At 51.5% G+C, this 27,450-nt stretch overlaps 1 protein-coding gene across 36 annotated transcripts in view; it reads left to right on the forward strand.

Moving 5' to 3' along the window:
* The window catches only part of Inpp4a (inositol polyphosphate-4-phosphatase type I A), a 118,328-nt gene that overhangs the window by 81,355 nt on the left and 9,523 nt on the right, over positions 1–27,450 (forward strand). For 9 of the 36 annotated variants that reach the window (XM_087567794.1, XM_087567795.1, XM_087567796.1 and 6 more), the window contains 11 exons: positions 5,200–5,383; positions 6,676–6,894; positions 7,751–8,006; positions 10,528–10,560; positions 14,542–14,714; positions 15,584–15,707; positions 15,835–15,961; positions 16,253–16,393; positions 18,383–18,480; positions 21,796–21,908; positions 25,057–25,211. In XM_087567794.1, the coding sequence (XP_087423920.1) occupies positions 5,200–5,383; positions 6,676–6,894; positions 7,751–8,006; positions 10,528–10,560; positions 14,542–14,714; positions 15,584–15,707; positions 15,835–15,961; positions 16,253–16,393; positions 18,383–18,480; positions 21,796–21,908; positions 25,057–25,211 (1,623 nt within the window). Of the gene's footprint in view, positions 1–1,653; positions 1,672–5,199; positions 5,384–6,675; positions 6,895–7,750; positions 8,007–10,527; positions 10,561–14,541; positions 14,715–15,583; positions 15,708–15,834; positions 15,962–16,252; positions 16,394–18,382; positions 18,481–21,795; positions 21,909–25,056; positions 25,212–27,450 lie in introns of all 36 variants that reach the window. The other 27 variants (XM_087567797.1, XM_087567800.1, XM_087567770.1 and 24 more) reach the window with 7 other exon arrangements.

Below are 27,450 nucleotides of genomic sequence, written 5' to 3' on the forward strand. Positions count from 1 at the left end.
GCGTTGGGCTGAGGGGAGGGAGTGGTGAAGCACCTAGCCACTAGTCTAGTCTTTCCAGGGAGCTGCATACAGAGAGCCGCCTCTGAGAGCTGTTTCTGGCAGCTAGCTGCCTGTGTACGGTGCCTGCTGTCTCAGCGTCCTGCAGTCTCTGGTCAGTTGGTGGAGCACCCGACCCGTAAAGCCTCTGACAAGACAACACTTTCAGGGATCATTCTGTAGTTCCTAAAGCCCCAGCACTCTGTTCTTTCCTAAAGGACAGCAGTGGCAAGTGTTCTCACAACTGGAAGGATCTAGAGGGTTGTACAGTTCTGCTCCGAGCAGGAAACTGAGGCAGGGTGGGCAATGTCACCTAGCAAAATGTAAATGTGGTTAGAAGGTGTGAGTGTAAAAATGAGCAGGGTGACGCCACGTTGAGGCCCTTGGGCAGAGTGTGCAGTGGAGAAGCACCAGAAAGGAGACTGCTCAGAGTCTGATTGCACCTCTGTGGAACATGCATGTGTGTAAGGTGAGGGGGAGAGAATAGAGCAGCTCTCTGATCTCAGAAAGGGCAAGGCAGCAGGTGGGTTAGCACAGAATCCACCAGGTGAGAGGGGATAAGACCAAATATTACTGGGAGGCCTCAGCAAGATGTGCTCTTGATCTGAGAGTGGAATGCTCTTAGAGATAGGAAGCCACAGAAACTCCCACGTGCTGGCAGGTAGAAGCAGGTGGAGGAGGGTCCTCGAACAAGTAGGTGTTGGTTGGTCATTGTCCAGTTCTGCTGTTGTGGCCAGAGGGAGGGCATTGTCCACCGGATCAGGATGCTGCACAATTAGACCAGCAGCCCATGAGGAGCCCGTGGAGTCAGGCAGGTAGACCAGAGTGCCACGCTGCCACCAGTGCCAGAGACTGAGCAGAGAGCAGGAAAGGACATTCTCACAGAGCTTGTCCTGCCAGTGTGTCACCCAGCCTGGGTATGGGGAGGAGGAGCATGGAGAGGCTGGGCTCAGCAAAGCCATTTCAGTATCTTAGTAAGTGTCAGGTAGCCTTCATTCCATCCCACCGAGCAGACAACCTGGGTGCTCAGCCTTTCCTCATTGTTGGCATCCACAGCACCCTGGGGAGTGGGGAGAAGGGCAAAGCTCCTATCTCAGTTAGTGTGTGTGGGAAGAGTGAATGTGTGAGGTGACATGCTCCTGACAGAGAAAGTCCATTCATTTCAGGTGGCCAGTCAGGAACCTGGCTGTCCCTTGTCCATGAAAGGTTACAGTTTGTTATCAGACAACTATACATGTTAGCTTCAGACTGGTTTCCCCAATGCCTCTTTGGCCTTTCAGGTATTATAACCGATTTGATTAACGTAGTAGTAATGTCCTAAGCCCACCTTCCCAGCAGTTTGCACTCTCTGAGCTTTTCTTTACATGCAGACGCTTTTGTGTTCTGTGCCCTACTGGGATATCCCTGGGGTTTGAGCACAGCCCTCAGACTCACTCCGGGAAACAAGCATTTTTGACTCATAGGTTTGCTTATCCCTGTGGTTGTGGTCTCAACAAATTACATCCAAGTATTTAGAGAGAAAACAAACCCAGTCAGCCTTTAAACTGTGCTTTGCCTGTGGTATTTGCTAATAATTGCTAATGCTTCGTTTGGTTTCTTTTTTTTTTTTTTCTTTAGCAGTTTTGAGGAGTGTTGGTGAGTTTTCTGTCTGTGGAGAGAGTGTACGTTGATTCTCGCTCTTGTGTAGAGAAGCCTGTGCTGTCCTTCATCTGGGGTGGCTCCATCCCATTTGCCGCGTGGCTCCCGGTTCCATGTCCTCCCAGAGGCGGAGCTCTCCCTTCCAGCTGCAATGTTCTTTGACAATGAATAGCCAGGCTGCACCCTGCAGCCTCCTTTCCTACCTGACAGCAGTTTCTTCCTGCACTCAGTGGAGGCAGGGCCCAGTTTGCCTCCTCCCAGCTGCACAAGAGCCCTGGTGGGTCCAGGTGCCAGCCGGGGCATCACATCAGCCCCCTTACATTTAGCTGCCTACCTTTACACAGTCAGCTGCCTCGTCCAGCCAAGGCCATTTGGGAACCGCTCTTTGTTTTCAACACAGGGTAGGCAAAGCTTTATCCCTGCACTCCACCTCAGCCATTTTAACATTTTTTTTTCTTTTGAGACAGGGCTCACTAAGCATCCCCAAACTAGCCTTGAACTCATCCTGCAGCCAAGGCTTTTCTCAAACTTATAATTCTCCTGCCTCAGTCTTTAGTAGCCAGGATTACAAATCTGTGTCTGCTCTTCTTCAGCAAGAAGTGTGAGGCCTTTGGGTTTTCGCTTTCCCTTTGTCTGATAGAGCCAGTTTACATTTTTGAAATACTTATAATTTGTGCTGGTTTTAATGATGGTAATTTTAAGGTCAGTTTTCCCATTGGGTAGCAGAACAATAGCTGAGAAACCTTTTCCTCCAGAGAATTACATGGGGCCAGAAGCTACCATGTCTGTTTAGGATCTCCTCAGTAGTCCCAGACTGGGAAACCAGCAACTCCCAAGAGAGGAGGCCCCACAGTCCTATGGGAAATGCTGCTATCTTTCTTTTTTTTTTTTTCTTTCCCGGAGCTGGGGACCGAACCCAGGGCCTTGCGGTTGCTAGGCAAGCGCCCTACCACTGAGCTAAATCCCCAACCCGCAATGCTGCTATCTTGATCTAATGACCCATGAGGTTTTCGGGCTGGGGCTAGACCGTCATTGGCATGCTAGAGCTCTGCTGGAGACACAATGACAGGAAGTCCTGAGTCCCTACAAACACAGCCAAGAAGGTGCCTCACCCACCAGCTTCCCTTGAGGAGTCCCTTCCCTGGAGTTCCAGGGAGGGAAGACAGCTTCTGGGAGGGATGCTGCTCCCCCTTCCTCCTCCACAGCTGTGATCTCGGTGTCCCCTCAGAACATTATTGCTTTTCTCTCCTCTGGCTTTCTGAAGGGAGGCCTACTCTTTCCCCTAGCAGGATGAGTCAGATCCCTAAGAGCCTGAGGGATGAGCAGCAAGTGGAGCATGGAGAGCCAAGGGCCCCACTGCTTCTTGGTAAATTCCAACCCAGGTGCTTCATGTGAACCTTTTCTGGAAAGTTCCTCAGGTTCCATCTTAGTTGAAGACTCTGGATCTCCCATGTCAGGAAGGGCTTGGTTACTCCTGGGATTCCACTCTCTTCTCCAGGTTACCAAGCATTTGTGAGACCGCAGGGAACCTTCCAGCCTGGGAGCGAGGGATCACCCAGATCTCAGAGATCTGATCCTACCCTAGGTTCCATGAGACTGTCATCTATGCAGTGGCAGCTTTACTCTCTGTAGCCAGAGCAGGTACACGTTAGGCCTCCACTCTGTTGCTCACATGGCTCTGTGCTCAGCCCATGGCCTCCACTGTGAGTAGGGATGGGTCAACAGACCCAGATGGGAGTCTAATATGAAGCCCAAGGATCACACAATAGGCCATTGCCTCCTGAGCTGTTGCAGGAAGAACTGAGAACCCAGACAATGAGTAGAAGAGAGAGGCCCCTCCCATGGAGGCCTGTTTGCCACAAGGCAGTATAGCCTCTGCACCCCACCCATTGCCTTTGTGTGCCTCCTGATTTGGGAGTTAAGTACATAATGTATGTATTCCTGATGTCCCCAAGAGCGGTTCTTTGCCAACTTGTACTGCCAATTTCACAGTGTACTTCCACGTGTCCTGTGGATGTTGCTGTAACAGTGTGCACAGCCATGGGCATATGAGACAGTAGACCTACACACAGCACATAGTCCATGTAGACTCTCAAGGCTGAGGACCAGAAAGAACAGACTCTACTTTCTGACTCTTCTTTGGAATGTATCCCTGAGACCTGACTGTCCCAGGTAGCAGCTATTCATTTGGGAGAGATTGCAGATTGGAAAGTAGCTCCTGCAGGCGGTGCTGTGCAATGGCTTGTGCTGCCCAGGCTCCGTCGCCATCTGCTGCATGGGCTTCTGGCAGATCATCGTGTCCGCTGTGCTGTGTGGGCTTGTGGTGGTGGTGGTTCCCTCTGGGGCAGTTTGGTTTGTGGTGTTTGCATGTTTGCCCTGTAGTCAAGAAAGAAAGGGCAGTGGTGTTTTCTTCCTGACTTGCTTCTGGACCTCCCTGGAAAGGTCTGGGGTGATGCTCATCTCCAGCAAGTGGGGGGCTGTAATGAGAGTCACTCTGCTCTCTACAGTGCCCTCCTCCTGGAACTCAAGGCCAGTCCTTCATTTCAGAAGGGAGAGCATTCCCTCCCTTATCCATACATCCCAGAATCACCACCTCTGCATTGGGGACTTTTATGTCTCCTCCTCATTTTCTCAAGCATCCTCAGATGGCCTCAAATACAACTTTATGATGCTTAGTTGGGACCTGAGCTAAGAAATACAAGCTTAGTATTGGTGCCACCTTAGATGGCCACACATGTGGCCCACCTCTGAAGCTAGGGCATATGGACCTGGCCCCTCACAGGTTCCTGACTACCTGGGCAGCAGCTGGCCTGGCCCCTTGACATCTGGTTCCCAGACACTGCAGCTGCACCACAGTGGTGAGGAGGTGGGAAGGAGGAGGGGCTGTAGTTTCAGAAGTGTTGAGTTGTTGGGCCTGCCTCTGGCTGGCTCAGCCTCGGCTTTCTCTAATTCATTGTTGTCGGCATGAGGAAGTCCTGAAACACAGGAGAGAGAAAGGATCCCACTGTTGGGAACTTGCTCTGGCTAATACATGTGAGGACAATGTGAGTCTGCTCACAGGAAGCCTTGAAGGCCCTATTGGCCAAATGGAGAAGCAAACTTTAGGGGATGGTTTTTGTTTAGTTTTTTTTTTAAAGAAAAAATATATTTGAGTATTTATTATACTATGGTAATTGGTCCCTTCTGGTGTAAGTTGACCCCATATCTGAAGGACCACTTATAAGTTACTGGATGAAGTTCCTAGGTAAGATCCCAGCATTGTGTAACTATTGATAGTGATATTCCAAGGTACTTATACACATGTACATGTATGTGGTAAATATAGAGACACATCCAGGTACAGGCACACATAAAAGTCTTATATACATTTTATACTTCTCCTTAGATAAAAATTGGTCTTCTAAGATTGACCTTGGCCCATCACATCAGTGACTAAACTTCCCAAGAAAACACCTCCAGTGTGGGGATAGCTGAGGGTGGATTGGATGCTCTGGAGAGCCCCTTAGGACCTGTTGTTCCTTTTAGTACATCTTCTACCTGCCAGTCCATAATCTACATACCACAGGATGTCGTCCGGGCCAAGGAGATCATTGCTCAGATCAACACCCTGAAAACCCAAGTGAGCTACTATGCAGAACGGCTCTCAAGGGCGGCGAAGGACAGGTCTGCCACTGGCCTTGAGAGGACTCTCGCCATCTTGGCAGACAAGGTAGGAGGGGGCTGCCCAGCTGTGTGTGGGGTGCAGAGGTCTCTCGAGTTTCTAGAAGCTACTAGACCACCCAGAGCGGCCCAGAAGTGCCCAGAGCTGTACAGAGAGTGGCATTGTGGTGACCTTGAAGGCTTTTCTTTTAAATTCATGTTATAGGGAAGTCTATGACTTGCTTGTGGTGAGAGCCCCACGTGGGAAGCCCCAGTTGTGAATTCAGGCCAACAAGTTGATGTGTATCTTCCAGCAAGTTAAATGTGTATTCATTTTCCTGGAATTCACACAGACTACAGCTTTCTTAGTGACATCTCAGTCAGCATCAACAGAGCAATCATTTATTCATAAGAAATGAGCTACTCTCAGGGGCTGGAGAGACGGCTCAGTGGTTAAGAGCACTGTTCTTCTAGAGGTCCTGAGTTCAATTCCCAGCAACCACATGGTGGCTCACAACCATCTGTAATGGGATCTGAGGCCCTCTTCTGGTGTGTCTGAAGACAGTGACAGTGTACTCCATACATACATAAGTAAATAAATCTTTTTAAAAAAGTGAGCAATATAACCTTATTGGCTTAGATATAATTAATTTTAAAAGTTCAGTTTAACCATAGCTCAATCCTGACTTAAAAATATATAAGCATTGCTGCATACTGAGAGAGTGGCTATGCCACCTTTGATGCATGGTGCTCTTTCCCCTCCGACACATTCTCATTGCACCTCTCCACCCTCACCTGACTTGCTGGTGGGTGGCATTGTTCCTGCTCAGACTGTGTTATAGCCTTCACATGAGTCCCCACGATCTAAAGACAGACCAGGATCACTGGGAGAGGAAGCAACGGTTGTCAGCAGTAAAGCTAGGAACAGTGGAGCTCCTGTTGCAGTCTCCAAGGTGGGAACTGTGAGCCTTCTGCATAAGACATGCTCAAGTAATTTGCGATCACTGGGGACTACCCCCAGAGGCTGGGCACAGTGCCCGAGTTGCCAAGGAGCCTTTTTTTCCAGTGATGTAGGGTCAAAGGCAAGCAGAGCCAGAAAATGTCAGATAGGATTCTTCAACCCCTTCTAAGCTTCTTTGACCCCTTCTGGGATAAGCAGGTCTCAAGCAGACCCCTGTGTCCTCTAGTCTTGAAGGAAAGCTCTTGCTGAGATTACCCCATGTTGCCTTTGTATTTAGATATCCTTGAGAATGCTCTTCTAGCAGGCTGTGTGGAACAGGATGGGTGGGGGGACTTTGGCCTTTGCCTCTCTCCTTCTGTAAGAGAGCACACTTAGCAGCCCTGGTTTGTGTGAACCTGCAGACTCGGCAGTTGGTGACTGTCTGTGACTGTAAGCTGTTGGCCAACTCCATCCATGGGCTGAATGCAGCACGGCCTGACTACATCGCTTCCAAGGCCTCCCCTACCTCGACTGAGGAGGAGCAGGTGATGCTTCGGAATGACCAGGACACCCTCATGGCCAGGTGGGCAGGGAGGAGCAGCCGGTCTTCCCTGCAGGTGGACTGGCATGAGGAAGAGTGGGTGAGTATGCCCCCTGCCTATGATCCTGCTGCTGGACTGTAGAACTGCTGCCTGTGTCTTCCCTCACGAAGTGTCAGCTCCTCTGTTAGCAAGCTCAAGGTCTGCTTCCCAGATGGCTCTGGGCACCTGATGTTCAGAGGTTGGCTGTTTTCACACCATAGTGTGTGTAAACTGTACTGGGAGCCAAGCCTCTCCTCTTACTCAGCACCCCTTCTCGTCCTTCACCCTTTAGGATTCTTTGTTGTTTGAATGCAGAGGCTCAGGTGCCCAGGCTGCCACTGCCCCTGACACCATGTCACTTCATTGTTCCAGTGTGGGCCCTGAGCTGGACCCTTGTCTCTTTAGAAGGGGTCATATCCTGCAACCTGTCGTCATTTGTCGGGGCTACTGCTCAGAGGCACCCTGGGAAGCACTGAATTATTAATCAGCAGCAGAGTGCTCACTAGCTCTGGCAGCCTGTGATCTGTGTGGGTTTCTGCAGCTCCTCCCAGCCTCACTCTCTTCCTTCAGGCCCCACCTAAGCCAGATGTTTTCACTGCTGTCCATCAGAAGGAAACCTCAGTGTTTGTGATGGTTGTAGGGAGCCCGCAGTGGAAGGAGGCAGGGATGAGCTCTTAGTGCCCTGTGACCTGTCAGGTGAGGCCTGTCTGGAAGGCCATCTGTCTTCCAGAGCTGGCAGTGGGTATCTGCCAGGCTTTCAGCGAGTGACCACAAGGCTGTAAGTTGCCTTAGAAAAGCATATCTGAATTGAATGGCAACTTGGGCATCACTGGTCTGGAAGTGGGGAAGAGATGGAGACAGGCTGGGTCTGTTGTTCTGTTGACAAGCTGACCCAGACAGTCTTGTTGGTTTGAAGGAGAAAGTGTGGCTGAATGTGGACAAGAGCCTGGAGTGCATCATTCAGCGGGTGGACAAGCTGCTGCAGAAGGAACGTCTGCATGGGGAGGGCGGCGAGGATGTTTTCCCCTGTTCAAGCACCTGTTCCAGCAAGAAAGGTAACAGGGACAGCCAAGCCTACTGGATCAGACCGGAGGACCCCTTCTGTGACGCCCCCTCCTCGACATGCCCCTCCTCCATGCCCACTGCTGCATGCCATCCTCACTCAAACACACGTGCGTATGCATCCACGCTTCCCATGCCACCTCAGCCTGTGCCGCGTCACCTCTGTATCTGTGTCTGACTCCATGTGTGCCTCCCCAGTGCAGACTGCAGGGGGGCTAAAGGCAGCACAGGGTCAGCACATACATACAGCAGATAGGCAGGGTGGGGCTCCTGTTTTCCCATGCAACTGGAGGGACTGAGTCTGCATCATCACCACCATGGGCCGGTGGGCCCCCCGGGCTCCAGTGCCATGGTGGGAAGTCTTCTCGGGTTTGTAAGCCGACCTGAGAAGCTGACGGGGGATGATGCAGATGCCTCTGTGGTGTTTCTTTCATTGTGTTGGGAATGGGTGGACTGGTTTTCAGAGGGCAAGTTGCGTAGGAACTCTGCTGGACGAGGATGCGTGCAGCCCTACAGGCTCTCATTGGCTGGCACACTCTCACTCAACAGAAGCATGGTGCCTGGTCTTGTAACTCAGTCAGATGGCACCTAAGCTAGATTGACCTGTCCGACACCTCTCTTAGAGGGAGACCTTGGGCACAGAGCGATGCCGTGCAGCAGCACACTTCAGAAGGATACAGGGCATGGTGAACAAGTGGCTGCCGGTCCTCCTCATTGGGCCTTTCACTCTTTCCTATAAGAGGCGGGAGAACACTTGGTCAAGTCATCTGAGCCCTGGCTGAGTACCCAGTTCCTGCCTCCCTCTCATGTCCATGGGGAGCTTCAAGCCAAGTCCAGCCCCGAAGTATGTAGGCCAGGCTTTGTGTGATGAGGGATTCTCAGTTAGACATCGGCCATTGAGCACAGTCGTGTGTCTCCATCAGTCTCCTGGGAAATGTCATGAATGGCATGTCCTTTGCCTCTCATCTGTCTGCAATGTCCACGTCGCCTACTTTCCATCTCGGGGAGCAGCGGTTACAGCTGTCACCCTCCCACGCCTGTGATGGATTCATGGAACTAGTTGGTGCTTGTTTTGTTCTCATTTTCCTGTTTAATTTTCTTCTCAAAGTTCATTACTTACTTTTCTTTAATGTGAACTTGTTGTAGGTCTAGGGATGTAGTTAGGTGGTAAGTTATTTGCCCACCATAAATGAATGCATGATTTTTTTTTTTTGTAACTCAAAATATTTTCTGCAGATACAGAGGAAGACGGTTAGATATTTTAAAATTGAGGAGCTAGTATGTCATGTGATGAAGCTGTTTGTCTTTGTGGCTCACGTGTCCAGTGTGCTTTTTCCAGTTAGGGTTTCCATGGTGGTGATAAAACACCATGACCAAAAGCAACCTGAGGAGGAAAGGCTTATTCAGCTCACAGCTCAGTCCATCAGCCAGAAAAGTCAGTGGGAACTGAAGACAGGAGCCTGGAGGCAGAAACGATTCAGAGGCCATGGAGGAGCACTCCTTACCAGCTGGCTCAGCCTGCTTTCTTCTATACCTGCCCAGGACCCCATGCCCTGGGGTGGCACCGACCACAATGGGCTGGGCCTTCCCACACCAGTCACTAACTGAGAGAATGCACCACAGGTTTGCTGACACTAGCCTGGTAGGATCTTTTCTCAGCTGCCTCTGAGAGGGGCAGCAAGGCTGGAGGGGCAGCAAGGCTGGAGGGGCAGCAAGGCTGGAGGGGCAGCAAGGCTGGAGGGGCAGCAAGGCTGGAGGGGCAGCAAGGCTGGAGGGGCAGCAAGGCTGGAGGGGCAGCAAGGCTGGAGGGGCAGCAAGGCTGGAGGGGCAGCAAGGCTGGAGGGGCAGCAAGGCTGGAGGGGCAGCAAGGCTGGAGGGGCAGCAAGGCTGGAGGGGCAGCAAGGCTGGAGGGGCAGCAAGGCTGGAGGGGCAGCAAGGCTGGAGGGGCAGCAAGGCTGGAGGGGCAGCAAGGCTGGAGGGGCAGCAAGGCTGGAGGGGCAGCAAGGCTGGAGGGGCAGCAAGGCTGGAGGGGCAGCAAGGCTGGAGGAGTTTCACATTTAGAGCTATCTTTCGAGTCATACAGCTTTTACATCGAGTTTCGTTGCACTTTTGAAGGTTCTGTCGGTGTATTGGTTTTATCACTGGGCCTTAGCAGTGTGGAGCTCAGCCGTAGACATTGAGCCCTGGGTTCCTCTGTCAGCCAGGGCGGTGGCCCCACAGTTGCTCTGCATGCTTGGTTGGTTAGTGTCTCTCCTTGATGTTGAAAGCCAGCATGGGGCTCCACCTCTGCATCGTCATCAGTGTGGCGTCTGGCATTGTTGTGTGCTATCAGCGTGGCGTCCGTAACATTGTGTGTTGGCTCACTCGGCTTGAAGAACATCTTATGTTGAAGTGTTAGCCACATGGATGTTGACTCTGGTGAATAGCGTTGTTCACCACTGAGAGGGCTCAGTTGCTCCCGGCAGCAGAAAAGCCCTGGGGAGGCTGGGGAAGAGGCCTGAGCCCGGGCCTCCTCTCCCTGTGCTTAACCACTTGGCTGCTGGTGCTGGTGCAGCAGCTCCAACTGAGCTGCTCATGTTTGAACTGTGTGCTGCTCCTTAATCACCCCTGTCGCCCTCCATTTCTGTGCAGATTGCAGCCCCCCTCCTGAAGAGTCCAGTCCAGGTACGTGCTTTGCGTTCAAGCCTCCCGCTGCTGACATTTAAATGCTCAGGTAGTGCTTGTAGCTCAGTTATTGAAGATTGTTTTGTGTTCCCAGAGTTAGGAGAATATTTCAGTACTTCCTTTGTTTTGAGGTGTGGTGAGGGACCTGTGGGACTTAGGGGGGATATGACCTGAAACGGGCCACCAGGCACGTTGTGGTTTTCCTTCTGTGGCCTAAAACCTTTCCACGTGGTTTATTTCTGAGTGCATTGGACTTCCTGTGGTGGGTAATCTAATTTGGAAAGGTACATGTTTGTAAACACTCCTTGTTTACCGTCACATAGGCGCGTGTAACTTTTGAAGGCACAATTGGATGATCAGTGTCCACTGGGAATATGGTGGACAGCTTCCTCTGTCAACTTCTGTAATCGACACAGCTTTAGAATTCTAACCCACTTTAATCTGGGCCTTAGTTGGGATTATTGTTAAAAATGAAATCTTTCTGCCACATTTCCATGGAGAACCTAAGGCCCCGATTCTACCTCAGGTGTGTGTGGGCTTCTGTCTTGAGCTAACTCCTGTCCACAGCCTGCTTTATAACATTATAGTGGCTGTCACCTGTTTTCAGTTAGTGCAGCAGAGACGCTGTGGCTCTCCTGGACTATAAAGACTACTGTAAGGTGCACCGAGCCCTGATCTAGTCCCTGACAAACCTGTTTACAGCTTGTGGTGTTCTCACAGTGTGCATGCACCTTTCTCCCCACACAGATTGTTACTCTCTACAGTCAGCTACACGGCCATACCAGTGATGGATGTTTGTGCGTAGACATAAGATGGAAAGACACCTGTGGCACATCTAGAGCACAGCTAGTGATGGGTGCCATGAGTCCATGCTCTGTGTGCACTGAGCCAGTGTCTACCCAGACTCATTGTTTCTCCCTGTTTGCTTCAGGTCCCTTAGTAGTCCTCCTCCTCCATACATCAGTGTAGCAGCCTGAGTGGGTCTTAGATCCCAGTGTCATGGAGGAGCCCTCAGTCACTGAGCCTGGGTGGATGCCCTTTACTAGCCTGGTGTCTTACGTGTGGCAGACCAAGGCCTACAGTGAGAACCAGAGAAGGTGGCCTGGGAGCCTGTGGAGGGAGTTCAGGCTTCTTCTCCACTCCGGTTTCTATCAGCACGCAGAAGATGCCTGGTTTATAGAACTCTTTCTTCTTCCTCTTGGGGAACACTGGCAGCTTTTCCACAATTGATGTTAAAAATGGTTCCCTGCTGGGGTCCGGTACTGCATATTTAATCTGTATTAAACACACAATCCAGAGGCTGGAGACATCGATTCTTTGATGGGAATAAAGTGCTCGCCATGTACTCGTGAGGATCTGACTTCAGGTCCGCAGCACCCAAGTGAAAAGCCAGGAGTGGCAACGCATACCTGTAATCCCAGCTCTGCGGAGGAAGGCAGAGACAGGCTGGTCCCCAGAGCTTGCTGGCTGGCCAGGAGGGAAAGCAGTCAGTGTGCATCAGGCCCACAGAGAGAGTCAGGTGGGGGCGATAGAAGAGGATGCTGGACATGAACTTCTGGTCTCTACCCATGCACATACGGATGCACACACCTACATGTGAGCACATATATGCATATACTATAAACATACAGACACACATGCATTCTATCTCTCATCCCTTGTTCATACCAATGGCTTAATTTTTAAAAAGCAGCCTGTAGACGAAAGAGCGTTTGAAGCCACCAAAAGTAGTGTGGGCCATGGGCTGTCGGGCAGCAGCTGCCGCTGGGTAGCAGATAGCTGAGCAGAAGTGGACATCTGTATACATCTGACTGACTCTCAGAGCATTGCTTAGCTGACCTGACTCAACAATAACAAAACAGTATAAACAGTAGTAGTCCTTGCCGTCTTTCCCTCTGAGGTAGCACATTGAAAGCCCTTCACCAGCTCCAGCACCCAGCCAGCTCTGGGTAGATACCAGGTGCTGCTGTTGAAATCAGTTTGGCTTAGGATTGTTCTAAATTGTGTTTCTATGCATACGTAAAACACGTAGTACCCTCAATCTCCTACTCTCTCCTCAGCAGAAACAGGCTGACCACTAAAGACTGGCTCTGAGAGTCAGTCAGATGTGACTTGTGGCTTGGGATGACTCTCAGCTCCCACCCCCATTTCCTCTCTGTGTGGATAGGACAGGAAGGTGTTAGAAATGATGGCAGTGGGGGTTGGGGCTTTACTGGACTCTGGCCATCCAGCCTTGCCTGAGACTACCTGGGAAGATGTCGGATCGCCCTCTTGTAGGTCCGTAACACCCGTTTTCCAAGAGAAGTACTGAGTGCTTCTCACTCAGCCATTTCTTCTTTTTCTAGTTCAGCAAATTGTTACATGAGCTTCATTTCTGAAAAAGAGTAGTTAAAATTACAAAGTCGTATGGGGGAGGCTCGGCTTGGTTGAACAAAATGACTCGTCTATGCGGCTCACTTTCAGGGTAAAATAACCATGGTTATCCTGTGAATTGTGAGTCTGCTGACTGGGAAAGCAAAGTCAAGATGGCACATTTGATCTGAGCTCACTCCAGTGGACTTCAGTGAGTCCAGTGCTCACTGAAGGGAGCAGTAAGGTGGTGCTAGGTGGTTTTTATTTTTTGAGGTTGGATAATAGTATGTAGCCCAGGCTAGTCTTGAACTTGTTAACCTCCTGCGTCACCCCTACCCCCAGGCCCTGAGATTGCAGGCGTGCATCACCACACCCAGCTATGAAGCAGGCTCACTGACTTTACCTTTCCCCAACAACATGCCCTGCCCCCTGGTTTTTCACTGGCCATTTTTGGCAGAATCAGAGTTCTTCAAAGAAGCAGGACACTTGGTGCCTGAGGAGTTCAGAGGAGGAGTGCGGTCTGGGCATCTATCTGGCGCTTCTCTCTGATTTTCCCAATAAGGTCCCGTGTGGCTGAGGGGTCAGGGCCTTGCCTGTGTCTCCCACTGCACAGCAGCCAGGCCTGGGACTCATATTTTCCACTTCTTAGTCCAATGTTCTTTGTCACTGTGTCATATTTGCTCAGACCTTTCTGCCTTAGATTCTAAATTTAAGCCTGCTCTTTCTCCCTTGTCCACATATAGTGTGCCTGCATATCCAGTTAGATCATTTCCAACCCTGGACTGTTCTGTGTAGTGAGGCCAGCCGCTGAGGGTGGCTAGTTCTCCATACATGCTTGGAGTTGACGTGCTAGTCAGATGGCAGGTGAGCAAGCAAGGCTCCCTTCTCTTCCTGCCCTCAGACTGTGTCAGACAGAGGCTCTCTCTGGCAGTGTAGTTGCTGGTCTGAGGGCTCTGCAGCTTGCAGTCTATCCTTCAGGTGCCCACTGCCCTAAGCTTGTCTGGAGGGACGCTTCCCCAAGTAGACACGCTGATGCCTGTTTTTGGACAGGGCATGTCTTCTCCCTTAGATGTCTTCCAAGAAGGAAGGAAACAAAGGCGGAGCCAAAGCTGCCCCTGCTCTGCGCCTTCCCTCCGGGCTCTATTTTAAAGGGTTGTTTAAGCACAGGGTTGAAGTTCCTGTCCATCCCTAAAGAGAGCTGAGCTGGAGGTAGTTGATAACAAGCAGGGCAGTGAGTGACAAGGTGGAAGGCAGTTGCTCCTCTTGTTTCCGGTCCTGCCGAGACCTGCAGAAACTTCACTGCTGTTGTCCTCAACAGCTCTAGTTTGGCACATAGAAGGATCCCTGGTAGTAAAGGGTAAATGCTAAGTGCTGTATGTGGATGACACCAGAGCAGAGCTGATCTCTTACTGAGCAGCGCATGTAGAGGGACGGACGAACAAGGGAACAGCATTGGCTCTGGGCAGAACCAGGCTCTGTGGTGGGGGAAGCAGGTTCGGGAGGTATAGAGGGGCTGGGGGTGCGAGAGGAAGGTTGGAACAATGGTTAGGTGCAGGTAGTGTGCTGCCTTACAGTGCCTGCTTCTAAGCCTTTCTTCCAAACTCTAATGAGTCCCTCGCTCATGTGCAGGTGAGTGGAGCGAGGCCCTTTACCCTCTGCTGACCACCCTCACAGACTGTGTGGCCATGATGAGCGACAAGGCCAAGGCAGCCATGGTCTTCCTGCTCATGCAGGACAGCGCCCCCACAATCGCCTCTTACCTCAGCCTGCAGTATCGCCGTGACGTCGTCTTCTGCCAAACCGTAAGGCCAAGAGACACAGGGTGGTCATATACACCTCCTTCCTCGGAGAAATTGGGCTTGGGGAGCTCTGCCCATCCCCTTCACTTGTGAAAAGAACAAGTGGCCATGTCTCCTTCATCTGTTGCTTTTAGGTGTACTTAATAGAGAGGTACAGGAAGGAGCCCACCTCATCGATGACAGGATTGCCTGCCACCAAGCAGGGCAACAGCAAATGCCCCTTTGTCACCTTTTTCTTTGTCTGTACAAGGAATGTCATCTAGGGCCATGTAGACTGGTCAGTGCAGTTGACAGAGCAGGCGCTCAAGTTCTGTGGCTTGTCAAAGGGCTCCATTTAAGATTTCAGTCACCACTCAGTGTGGAGATTACGATTGCTCTGAGTCAAAAGATGTCAGCAATAAACAAAGGATGAGAGCAGCTGGTGGCTGGCACTCTGGAGCTCCCCTGCTGATGCTTGGAAGCCTGTTTATCCCACAGAAAACCTCCCTAGGGAAACCAGACAGCCACATTCACTCTTGATTCCACACAGGGTTGGTGTGGGTCTGGCAGGCTCTCCCTGTGGGGGATTGATTCTAAGCTTCCAAAAATTACAGTTCAGGAGTGACCTGGGTAGATTTTGTCAGAGGCTGAGCCCAGTCCACACCCACCTGTGTCAGGCGCCACAAGCCTGTGGTTTGTTACCACTTTCCTGTAGCCTTGGATTATCGTGGTCTTACAGCCAGGGTGTCCCTGGATCCCCAGCCCCGCACCCCAAGGGATGATAAGACGTTGCTGATGTCCCTTAAGTGGAAACAAAGAGACAGGGCATGTGCTGGTAACTGGTTGGGGAGAAAAGGCTCACTCTTCTGACATCACCCCGTGCCTCTCCACAGCTGACCGCCCTCATCTGTGGCTTTATCATCAAGCTGAGGAACTGCCTGCACGATGGTGGCTTCCTACGGCAGCTCTATACCATCGGGCTCCTGGCCCAGTTTGAGAGCCTGCTGAGCACCTATGGTGAGACCCCCAGCTTGGACGTGACCCCAGGGCCGCAAGCATGGTTCTATCTGAGCCTCTCCTGGCCCTTCCTTCCAGATGTTAAAGAGTTCAAACATCACCAGGATATGTAACTGTTTAATTTCAGGAGAGGAGTTGGCCATGTTGGAGGACATGAGCCTTGGGATCATGGACCTGAGGAATGTGACCTTTAAAGTCACTCAGGCCACTTCGAATGCTTCTAGTGACATGCTGCCAGTCATCACAGGAAACCGGTAAGATTGTCATCTAACATTCCGTCAACAGCGGGGCTTCCCTGTCTCCATCCACAGTGGGGCCTCACTGTGCCTGTCTCTGTTCTTTGCTTTTATTTTTACTCTTTGGAACATGGCCTACAGCCTTCCCAGACCCATGTCAATTTTGTAATGTAAGGTGTTAAATGTCTGAGTGGGCATTGAACGGCCCTAGCCAGAGCATCACCCAGGGCTCTAAAGTGTGCTTTGGGTGTGTCCTCCACCACCAGCGTCCTGACCTCACCCCGTCTTTGCGTTTTCTCTCTCCACCAGGGATGGCTTTAACGTGCGGATTCCTCTGCCAGGCCCACTGTTTGACTCTCTCCCCAGAGAGATCCAGAGCGGCATGCTGCTGCGGGTGCAGCCCGTCCTCTTCAACGTGGGCATCAATGAGCAACAGACACTGGCCGAGAGGTGTGTGCTGACGCCTGTGCGGCCGGGTGCTCGGTGTCTAGGGAGCTGGGACTGTGAGCCCACCCTAACTAGGGAAATACACCTTGGGTACTGGGAAACGTCGGACAACTTTTAGTGGAGCGGGGCGCGATCAGAGTAACATGTTCTAGTCATACTTCTTTCTGGCCGTGGGTAGAAAGGATTCGAGGGAAATTGGATGATGTTGCTGGTGAGGCTGGGCCACAGTGCTGCTGAGGAGCTGCTCAGCTGGAGCATGGTATCGTGTCTGAGAGAGGCCAGCAGGTATGTGGAGCAGAAGTAGACTGTGGCCTGGGCTCCTGGATGGGACAGTGGGTCGGTGCCTGCCCTGAGATCAGGACAAAGTAGAAGGTCAAGTTCAGAGGAGATGGTGACTGGGCCCAGGCTGAGGCACCAGCCCAGGAGACAGAGCCTCCCTGAGGCAGGAGTTAGAAGAAGCTATTTTGAGGAGAGTGGGCTCTTGTGGAGCTGCAGCTGGAGGTGTCCCAGGAGAAAGAATGGCATCCCTGCATCCAGTCGCTGTTGAGCAGTTTCTGGACAGGACAGCGACAAGTCCCGTCTGTGTTGAGCAGGAGGGAGCACTGCCTTTGAGGCGAATGCTAGTAGGTCATAGAGCAGTGTGGCAGCAGGCTGGGCTGAGGGTCCAGGTCTCAGACTACACAACGGCAGGGCCTTTTCATCCTTTGTTTGTTTTTCTGTTTAGCACTTTCCATGCACGTAGTATCCACTGCTTACCTCAGGCATTTAGAATGGTCTCTCTTACAACTGGTAGTGGGCACAGGCCAGACACACCTGATGAGGAAAGAGGTCCCAGGCCAGCCCAGGGGATACTTAGTGTTCACAGCAGAGTGACTTCAGACCCAGGCAGGATGTCCTTGGTCCCTTGACTAAGCCAGCTCAGACAGCCAGGCAGGTCTGGAGGGAGGGAGGGAGGGAGGATTAAAGGGGAAAAAAAAAAGGTACAGACAGCATTATGGTATAACCTCAGCAGATGCTAAATAAGGTGGGTTTAATTTTTTTCCAGTCTGCCTTTATATCATTCTAGATACATACAAAGAATAGGGTCGGTCCTGAGGTCACTGTTTCTAGGGACTTATCAAGATGTTCAAGATACAAAGAACCCATTCCTTGGCTGTATTTTTCTTGAACTTTCATCCTTTTTCTAGCCCAGTGTAGAATATTCCTGCCAATTTCCTAGAAGCAGCACCAAAAGCTCTCCACTCCCTCCCACCCCTGCTGCCGTCCCCTTTCCTAGGTGCTTTTGAGGGAGGAGGGCACATGAACTCCAAGATGAGAGCCTGTGACATACAAGTTGGCCTTTCAGCCTCTGAGCCTGGTGCCTTAGGCCACTTCTCATTGCTGTGACAAAATAACTTTAACAGGATGAAAGACCATAAGAAGTGAGGGCTGATTTTGGCTTGTGATTGCCGAAGTTTCAAGCCATGGTTGCTGGCTCAATTGCTCCTCAGCCTGTGCATGGCAAGGCAGAAAATCTTCGTGTAGAAACCACACAGTGGGGCAGAGAGCACAGCTTACCCCACAGTGTGCAAGAGACAGAGAGGATGGAGACAGTGTGCAGAGGACAGAGATGTATCCCAGTGTCTGCCGCCTCCAACGAGGCCCTGGCTCCTGCTAGAGATGTAACTGGGAACTGCATCATCCATCAGTGAATCCACCAGGATCCAGTCACCTCCCACTGGTGCTCAGAGCCCAAGCCTTCCACATGTGAACCTGCGTGAGGGAGATGACTCACGACCCCCCCTCCAGTGTACTTAGGCACGCCCGTAGAGAGTCTCAGTGGCTTCTGCTTGTGAATCTGCCCCTAATACTGTAGGGATGGCTTCAGGAAGGAGAGAGACGTGGGGTTTGGGCTTGCAGGTTATGTACTCTGGAGAATCCATCCTCCAGGTTTCCTCAGCTTTCAACTCACTGGTGATGACATGGCCTCTCCTGCTGCCCGATCCTCCCCAGGTTTGGAGACACATCCCTACAAGAAGTCATCAATGTGGAGAGCCTGGTGCGGCTGAATTCCTACTTTGAGCAGTTCAAGGAGGTTTTGCCAGAGGACTGTGAGTATTCCTTCCCTCCTAATGTGATCCACGCTGCCCTGAAGTCTTCATTTTGGACGCCTGAGTTCTGGCTCTCTGTTTTCCGACCTGAGCGCTGCCCAGCTCGTCCTGCTGCAGTGTTGTGCACAAGTCTTCCATGGTTGTGTTAGAGGCTCCCTTCTCTGCCTCACACGTGCCTGGGACCCCATTCTCCATGGTTATGTTAGAGGGCTCCCTTCTCTGCCTCACACGTGCCTGGGACCCCATTCTCCTGGCTTGAGCCCCACCCTGGAAAGCTGCTGGGCTGTTGCACCCCGTCTCCCCCCTTCTGCAGTTGGATCTCTTCCTCTAGACATGATGTAGTGCTTTCTGCTACTTTGCCCTGCCCCTCCCCAGACATGTCCCGACAGACCGAGCACCTGCTGAGAGCACCCGGGGGACTTGGAGGCAGTCCAGGGGTTCTGTACGAGCTGTCCATGTATTTCTGTCCCTGGCATATACAGTAAGATTCAGAAAAGATACTTCCTACTGAGTATTTGTGGGCACGATGACCCTGCCACAGTCCCTCAGAGGCAGTGGAAGTCCATGTTGTGCTCACATTGCAGTTCTCTGTCCTCGACATAAGGACACTTTCGTCACTAGAAGTCCAATGCGCTATCCATTGCGCCACAGAGCCACCTGACATAAGGACACTTAAGAGAGGGTTCTGGCAGTCACAGCACCCGGGAGAACCCCAGAGCTGCTCAGCAAAGTGTTTAGCTGCGAAAGTCCTCTGAATTCATCCCAGCGAACCCCCTGAGCCTCTGCTATGCTTAGCCTGTGAGACAGAGCTGCCTCTTGGGGCTCCACATAGAGCATAGGCCTGTCCCTGACTGGAAATTTTTCTCTTGTGTGTGGGATGGCCCCAAAGGAAACCAGTATGTGGACTGGGAAGATAAGCAGGCTGTCTTTGCGTTCTCTTAACGGCGAGATGGACCCTAGAGCTGAGAGCCAATGAGGAAACAGTGCAGAGGGCACTCGCGGGTCACTGAGGAGGAGTACTAGGCCAAAGACCCCAAACTGTTCCATGCTCACTGAATCCTGAGACATCAGCATCGTGTGTGTCCCATCAGAGAGCGGAAGGGCTGGGAACCTAAGTGTGTACAGTTAAGGACCCAGAGAGGATGGGCATTCACTTGGCAGTGCTTATGCTGCCTCTGCTTGGCCTCTCTTGTTAGACTGCAGGAGGGGACCCAGGCCTGAGCACTGCCCAGCTTGTCCTGCTGCAGTGTTGTGCACAAATCCTCCCCAGGAAGGATGGTTGTCAGCGGCAACCCTGCTTCCTCTGTGAGCTGATGACATGGCATGGTCCTGGGCAGAGGCACACTGCAAGGTTCTCACTGAGCGCCAGGTCCACTGAAGCCAACACTTTGAGAACTTTAAGCATATTGACACTTTTATAGTGTCCTAATTAGGGCATCTATTGCTATGATACAACACATGACCAAAAGCAACTTGGGGAGAAAAAGGGTTATTTCAGCCTATGCTCCACATCACAGTGCATCATCAAAGGAATCAGGGTAGGAGGAACTCAAGTCAGGAACCTGGATTCGATGGCAGGGTAGGAACTGAGGGCAGGAACCTGGAGGTAAGAAGTGATGGAGAGGCCATGGAGGTGTGTAGCTTATTGGCTTGTTCCCCATGACTTTCTCAGCCTGCTTTCTTATAGAGAATTCAGGACCACCAACCTAGGGTGGCATCACACAATAGAGTGAGCCTCCCATAACAGCATCAGTTATCAACAAGAAAATCTACCACAGACTTGCTCTTCCAAAACAACTCCAGCTGGTTTGATTTGAAACTTGCCAGCACACATAGTGTTCCAGGAGCGTCTCTGGCCTTTAGTCCCTTCCCAGACTAAATTGTAATGAGGTGTCCTCCAGTTCTTCCTCAGAACTCCTGGGGAGCCACACCAATCCCAATAGCATCTTGTTTTTATGCTATAAGGGGAGAGACCGGCTGTGGACTTGCAGGGAACTGGACCACTGATGGTGGATAGGGTTGGGGTAATGAACGTTACCAAGGGTAGTTCTGTGGCCAGCATTTTCAAGGTGGGCAGTTTCTAGCATTGCCAGTACCGCCCCCCCAGGAGGCACAAAAGCAGATGGACTGAGGGTAAAGTCCAGGGAATAAGAAGGCCTGTAGACAGAGGCCAGGCAGCCAGGGAGAGGCAGGCCATGTGCCCATGAGCCCCAGGAAAGAATCCGTGAACTGTGGTTCCCAGAACCCTAGTGTCCCTCCACCTGCCTACACTCATGTCCACATGACCCACCAGTGGGCAGGTAGTCACTAAAATGAACATTGCAGGCTAGGCCAGGGAGAGGCTGCAGCTGACGGGAGGTCGGGAGGTAAGACCATTTCGTCTCCTCTGGGTGGTGAATGCCCTGATCAAGATGAAGCGATGAAGCTCCCCTTCCTACAGCCTCGTCACGCACCGCAGGCCTCGTAGGCTGGAGGCTTCTTTTTTTTTTTTTTTTTTTGGTTCTTTTTTTCGGAGCTGGGGACTGAACCCAGGGCCTTGCGCTTCCTAGGTAAGCGCTCTACCACTGAGCTAAATCCCCAGCCCGAGGCTTCTTACTTGTGTGTTTCTGCTTCACATTCTCCAAGTGAGGATGGTTAGTGGCTGCGGGAGTCATTCCTGTGCCACCAAAGGAAGGCTGCACTTGAGCTGGGGCCTCACCTGTTTCCTCAGATGTGACCTTGAGGCCCTTCTCTTTAATGTTGTGTGTATGAAAAATCCCACAGCCTTCAGAAGTGCTTGCCTTGTCTTTGACTTTTGTCTCAGGTTTCTTAGGTGAAGCAAGATGTCCCAAGGGTTAAGGAGGTCTTCCAAGGGCTTGGACACTTCTGCAGTGGGATTAGTGAAAAGGATGAGTGGGGTTAGGCATCCCTGGACCATTCAGAAATTCTTCCTTCCAAGTGTGGGCTGAGGTCTCTCTTAGGAGGCTACACTTGCAGAATCTCCCAAGGTTTCCATCTTCTTGCTAGTCAAGACCCATTGTTCCGAGCATTCTGCATTCCCTCACTTCTTGCTCACTGTCCCTTGCAGGGGCAAGAGACCTGAGTAATTGTGTCCTTTGGCACTCCTTTCTCCAGCCTCTTGAGAAAGCCAACAAAAGATAAAGTCTCTACCCTCTGACAGTGGCACTAACAGCTGGGAAGGAAATTTAGGGCTCAGCCTGGCCATGTCCAGATTTTCAAACATCTCCCTCCCTCCCCCTGTTCCCTGCCGTGAAGCAGGAATGCTTCCTCAGCACCAGTGTCTCTGAGTGGCCCCTCTTCCCTCTTCTCCTCCAGGTCTACCTCGATCTCGGAGTCAGACCTGCCTTCCAGAGCTGCTGCGGTTTCTAGGACAGAATGTCCATGCACGCAAGAATAAGAATGTGGACATCCTCTGGCAAGCTGCTGAGGTACCCGTCACAGTGCTGAAGTGTCATGGTTCTCCTTCCAAGAGTCATTATAGTGAAGACAGACCAGGAAGGGGAACACAGACTTCTCCCACACAAGGCCACACGGAAAGGTCATCATTGCATAGGTTCAGCAGTTTGGGAAGACTCTGGACTCCATTGCCCAGGTTCCTCCAACACCTGGTGGTAGACACAAGGGGAGGTCACCGAATATGAAAGGCCACTGCATAGGAGATTGTCACTGCATAGGAGAGGCCACTGCATAGGAGATTGTCACTGCATAGGAGATTGTCACTGCATAGGAGATTGCCACTGCATAGGAGAGGCCACTGCATAGGAGAGGCCACTGCATAGGAGAGGCCACAGCATAGGAGAGGTCACTGCATAGGAGATTGTCACTGCATAGGAGATTGCCACTGCATAGGAGAGGCCACTGCATAGGAGAGGCCACTGCATAGGAGAGGTCACTGCATAGGAGAGGTCACTGCATAGGAGAGGTCACTGCATAGGAGAGGTCACTGCATAGGAGAGGCCACTGCATAGGAGAGGCCACTGCATAGGAGAGGCCACTGCATAGGAGAGGCCACTGCATAGGAGAGGCCACTGCATAGGAGAGGCCACTGCATAGAAGATTGTCACTGCATAGGAGATTGTCACTGCATAGGAGATTGTCACTGCATAGGAGAGGCCACTGCATAGGAGAGGCCACAGCATAGGAGAGGCCACAGCATAGGAGATTGCCACTGCATAGGAGAGGTCACTGCATAGTTTCCATGGTGCTAGAGGACCCTGAGTACCATAGCCCAGAAGTTCATTCTGACAGGGTTACCTAGATTCCCACAACAGACGTGGAATCTGTTCCTGGAGCATTTGCCAGCCGGGCTGCTGTGTTGTCTCTTAAGAAGCCAGTATAGGGGCTGAAGAGATGGCTCAGTGGTTAAGAGCACTGACTGCTCTTCCAAAGGTCCTGAGTTCAAATCCCAGTAACCACATGGTGGCTCACGACCATCTATAATGAGATCTGAGGCCCTCTACTGGTGTGTCTGAGGACAGCTAAAGTGTACTCCTATATGATAAATAAATAAATTTAAAAAAAAAAAAAAAGGAAGCCGGTATAGCCATGTGATCCCAGCTGAGATTCTGGTACCTGGGCATGAGCGGTTCCAAGTGGGACCAGCAGTCTCTCGTAGCTTCTTGAAGAAGTCCTACTCTGCACTGCTGTTCAGACTTCCTCATGGCCCAAGCACCTGCATTGCTAGTATTTTCTCAGAGCTTTAGTCAGGGAATGCCAGGGCTCCACTAAGAGCCAGGGTATCTGAGATTTCCTAGTCAGTCCCTCATGTGCCCCTCATGGCAGTATGTCCTGGCCAGGTCTGGGATTCGGGGATGTGAGGCACTCCCTCTGACATTCAGCCTCCCTGCCTGGGTCTGACAAGGATGGGAAGGAGCACAGGCAGATGCCGTTTGACTCTTCCCACTCACAGTGGTGGGAGATGCTAGTCTGTCAGGTTCTTCCAGCCCTGACTTCCGTGGCAGCAAATATTCCCTGCCTAGCCTGGTGCTTGCTAGACCATTCCCAGTTGTTGTTAGACCCCGATTTAGGGTGTCTTTGTGGTGGCCAGCTGTTTTCTTGGATGAGCTTAGTGTTTGAGTTGCTAGCGGTGTGGCTGCTGAGCTGCTTGTGGAATGGTGTTTTAGAAAGCAGACCTTCTCCTCTGCGTATCGTCTCTTGTGTTCTACAACAGGCAGCTGTAAGACCTTACCCCATGGGAGATGTGGGGCGGGTCCACCCTTTGAGCTTATAATTACATTGGAACATACTCTGAAACACTAAGTGACGAAAGTCTTAGCAAGATTCACAGACTGCATTTTCCTGTTTCTCTTCATTTGGGCTCTAGTTTGGCATTGTCATGCTGGGTCCATGAAATGGGACGGAAACACAGAAGGAGAACATGCCTTCTCTTGGGTCTTTGCAGCAGAGCGGGAGTAGGTAGTGCCCCTTACTGTTAGTCTGAGGGGACAGCTATGAAGTGATGGCCCCTTTCACAGGGAGACAGCCTTTGCTGCAGTCAGAGGGGGCAGACAGATGCTGAGCAGTGGACTGGCGCCTTCCCTCCCTGATCTGTTCTTAGAATAGTGTAATGACTGATGGCTGTGCAGACACACACGCCCATGCGTGTCACTGTTTAGAGACTGTGGTTCTGTCTACTGCACACCACAGAATGATCATCAGTTAGATGTGGGGACAGTGATTTTCCTGTCAAGTCAGAAAGCAGAGCTTCCAGTCCTGTCGGTTTTGTTTCTATCAGAGTTCCAATCATAGAAGTTCAGGGATGCAGAGTTCCCAGGGACCTTTGTATAACCCATTTTATATCCCATCCCATATGATCACCTGTGGGTGACAGTGAATTGGGGCAGCAAAGCCATGCCACTTAGACACCATGTCCCTGAAAGCTGTTCTCTTCTGAATCTTCTTTTCCTTTCTGTATGTGAGTAGAGTCCCAGCTCATCAGCAGAAGACCCCATCACTCCTAGCTTCTCATTTCATAGGTGGGGAGGCCTAGCCAGAGTTCCACAGCTAGCTCAGATGTGGGCTGGGAACCTGGCACGCAGATCTCTTCTCGTGCCAGGGACTACTGTGTCTAGGAGACAGGAATCTAGGAATGTATCTAGAAATGAAAAGGCATGACCCCAGTGTTCTTGTGGTGGGAAAGGAGTTACACTAGTATGTCCAGGGACGGGGGGTGGGGAGGAGGGCACACTTGTGAGTGACAGTAGTTTTCCCTGGCTGAATTATCCTTTGCTCCCATTCCTTGGATGTGCCAAGAAGGTCTAGCATGGCTTAGAAGGGATAGCTGGTAAGAGTCATTGTGAAACAGTGATGCCCAAAGATCTCTAGAAGGAATTTCCCTTGGGAAAACACACACAAGGGACAAGTTCTGAGGGATGGCAATGGTGGGCAGATGAAGCTTGGAGGGGTTAACTTAGGCTCTGATAGCATCTCAGCAGGACACGGAGCTGGAGAGCCGGGCAAGCAGGCCAGGAATAGTTACTGTTGGGGTACCTGCCAGACCTCTGGCCAGCTCCCTCCCTTGAAGGTGCTGCCTTTCTGCTGGTTTTTCCTCTCCTAAGAGCCTGTTTCCTGCCACAGGTCTGTCGCCGCCTTAATGGGGTCCGATTCACCAGCTGCAAGAGTGCCAAGGACCGCACAGCCATGTCGGTGACCCTGGAGCAGTGTCTGATCCTGCAGCATGAGCACGGCATGGCCCCGCAGGTCTTCACACAAGCCCTGGAGTGCATGCGCAGGTGAGTGAGGCTGCTGCCAGGCTGTGTCTGCCCAGCCACTTGCTCTCCCTTTGCTGTGTAAACTGCAGATGAGCCATGGCTCTGCTCCACCTGGGGCAAATTTCCAGCACACTTGAGTTTGACTCCTACACAAACTACTGGCTCTGTCAAACTCAGTATTCTCCTAGAAGGCCTGGGGTGGTGGAGTGGGGACAAGCCAGCACTCTGAGTAGAACTGAACTGACCTGGCTTGGGTCAGACCGTTCACAATGATGGGGAGTCACCTGGCTGTGGGTGGGTTCAGGGCCCCCGCTTTCTCAGCAGGCAGCTGCTTTTACATAGTATATGTGTATGCACTGTATACTTCCAAACTCCAGGGAAGGAACTGTGTCTGCAGGTTGCACTGGTTTGCTCTGCTGCCTCTCTAGTAGTGGACAGAGATTGCTCTCCCGAGCAAAATGTCCAGTGTGAGTGTTTTATGGTGATAGCTGTCTGTGTGCCCTGGCCACCTCCCCCTAATGATGTCCTGATTCTGAGGCAGCAGATGTGTTTGCAGAATGAAACCCAGAATTCAAATTGTCTTCTGTTGATGGATGCCTTGTTTCAAGCACTGCTGGGAAGCTCCCTACCCTGCATACCAAAAGAAAGGATAAGAAAGTGGTCCTCCCGTCTCCTTTGATGTAGTCACCAATGCTGTTACAGTCTGTTTCCAACAGTCACGTCTCCTGAGCGTTCTGCACCATCTGTCCTCTCACTGAGTCCTTTAACGCGTATGATCCTCTTATCCTTTCTGTACGTTTCTGCACTTGACCTTCTCACAAACGCACAAAGGGATACCTGAGCTCCTCGTGGCTCTTGACAGGAGCAAAAATGGTATCATTCCACTCCTGTCTGTCTCCAAGTTCATTTAAACCTCTCTGTTAAAGTTACTCATGCCATGCCTCTGTCCCTGGTGATAGAAAAACAACAGAGTCTGTATCCAGAATATTTGTACCCTTTTAACCTCTCCCCATGTGATCCTGGTTTTGAGGGTGGCAGCTGTTCTGTGCCCCATTAATTGCGCAGTGTGGAGGAAGCCTGACTAGTGAGCCACAGATGTTGACTACTGAGGATATGAGGGCAATAGGCCGGGGTCCCTGTGGTGGCACAGTAAAGGCTAGGACCAGTGTCCTTCAGAGGCATATATCCCTAGGGACCACCATCGGGTCCCTGTGGTGGCACAGTAAAGGCTAGGACCAGTGTCCTTCAGAGGCATATATCCCTAGGGACCACCATCGGGTCCCTGTGGTGGCACAGTAAAGGCTAGGACCAGTGTCCTTCAGAGGCATATATCCCTAGGGACCACCATCGGGTCCCTGTGGTGGCACAGTAAAGGCTAGGACCAGTGTCCTTCAGAGGCATATATCCCTAGGGACCACCATCGGGTCCCTGTGGTGGCACAGTAAAGGCTAGGACCAGTGTCCTTCAGAGGCATATATCCCTAGGGACCACCATCTGCCATGGTACCCTCCAACTGTCTCTCAGTAGTAATGCAGTAAATTACGGCTTAGTCAGTGGACAAATCTATTGATAAGAGCAAAGGCATCATGTCCCTGACTCCTCTCAGTGGGGCACACTAGCTGGGGCCCACAGCAGCAACACAGGAATGAGCTCCAGTCGCTTTAGAGGCTACAGTGTCCTGTCCCAGATTTACCTGGGCCTCGGACCTTTTGTTCTCAGTTCTTACTATTAATTGGTTAAAAGCAGCCAGTAATGCCTGTGCAACAACTTAACCAGGGGCTGCTCTGACAGCTTTCCACAGGGCAAGGACAAAATACAGGTAAATACAGGAAAGCTCTTTGCTAGAATGGAACATGGACGGCCTCTGGTGCCCTTTAGACTCTGCTTATGGCCTTTGAAGATTCGTTCAAGTCGCTTCCCCAGACTTTTCTGAATTCCTCCTGGGTCTGATGATCAAAGGGCCACGATACCCCACTTCCTCAGGTCAGATTTGTGTGTGTGGCTCAGTTTCCCACTGCAGTGACAGAACCTGAGAATGGAGTGGAAGGGAAGAGGGTTCCGCTCGCAGTCTGCGAGTTTCAGCTGGTTTGTTTCTTTACTGGGGTGAGGCAGATACCTAGCATGGCTGGCCAGCCGAGCACAGATGCTCACACAGAGCAGGACCCAGGGAGCAACACAGGCCTGGGACGAGACCCACCTTTTAAAGACACATGCCCTTGCTCCAGTAAATAACCTCCCATCCACACTCTGGCAAGAAACT

Source organism: Rattus norvegicus, chromosome 9 (assembly GCF_021556685.1).
Source record: "Rattus norvegicus strain SHRSP/BbbUtx chromosome 9, alternate assembly SHRSP_T2T, whole genome shotgun sequence".
NCBI lineage: Eukaryota > Metazoa > Chordata > Mammalia > Rodentia > Muridae > Rattus > Rattus norvegicus.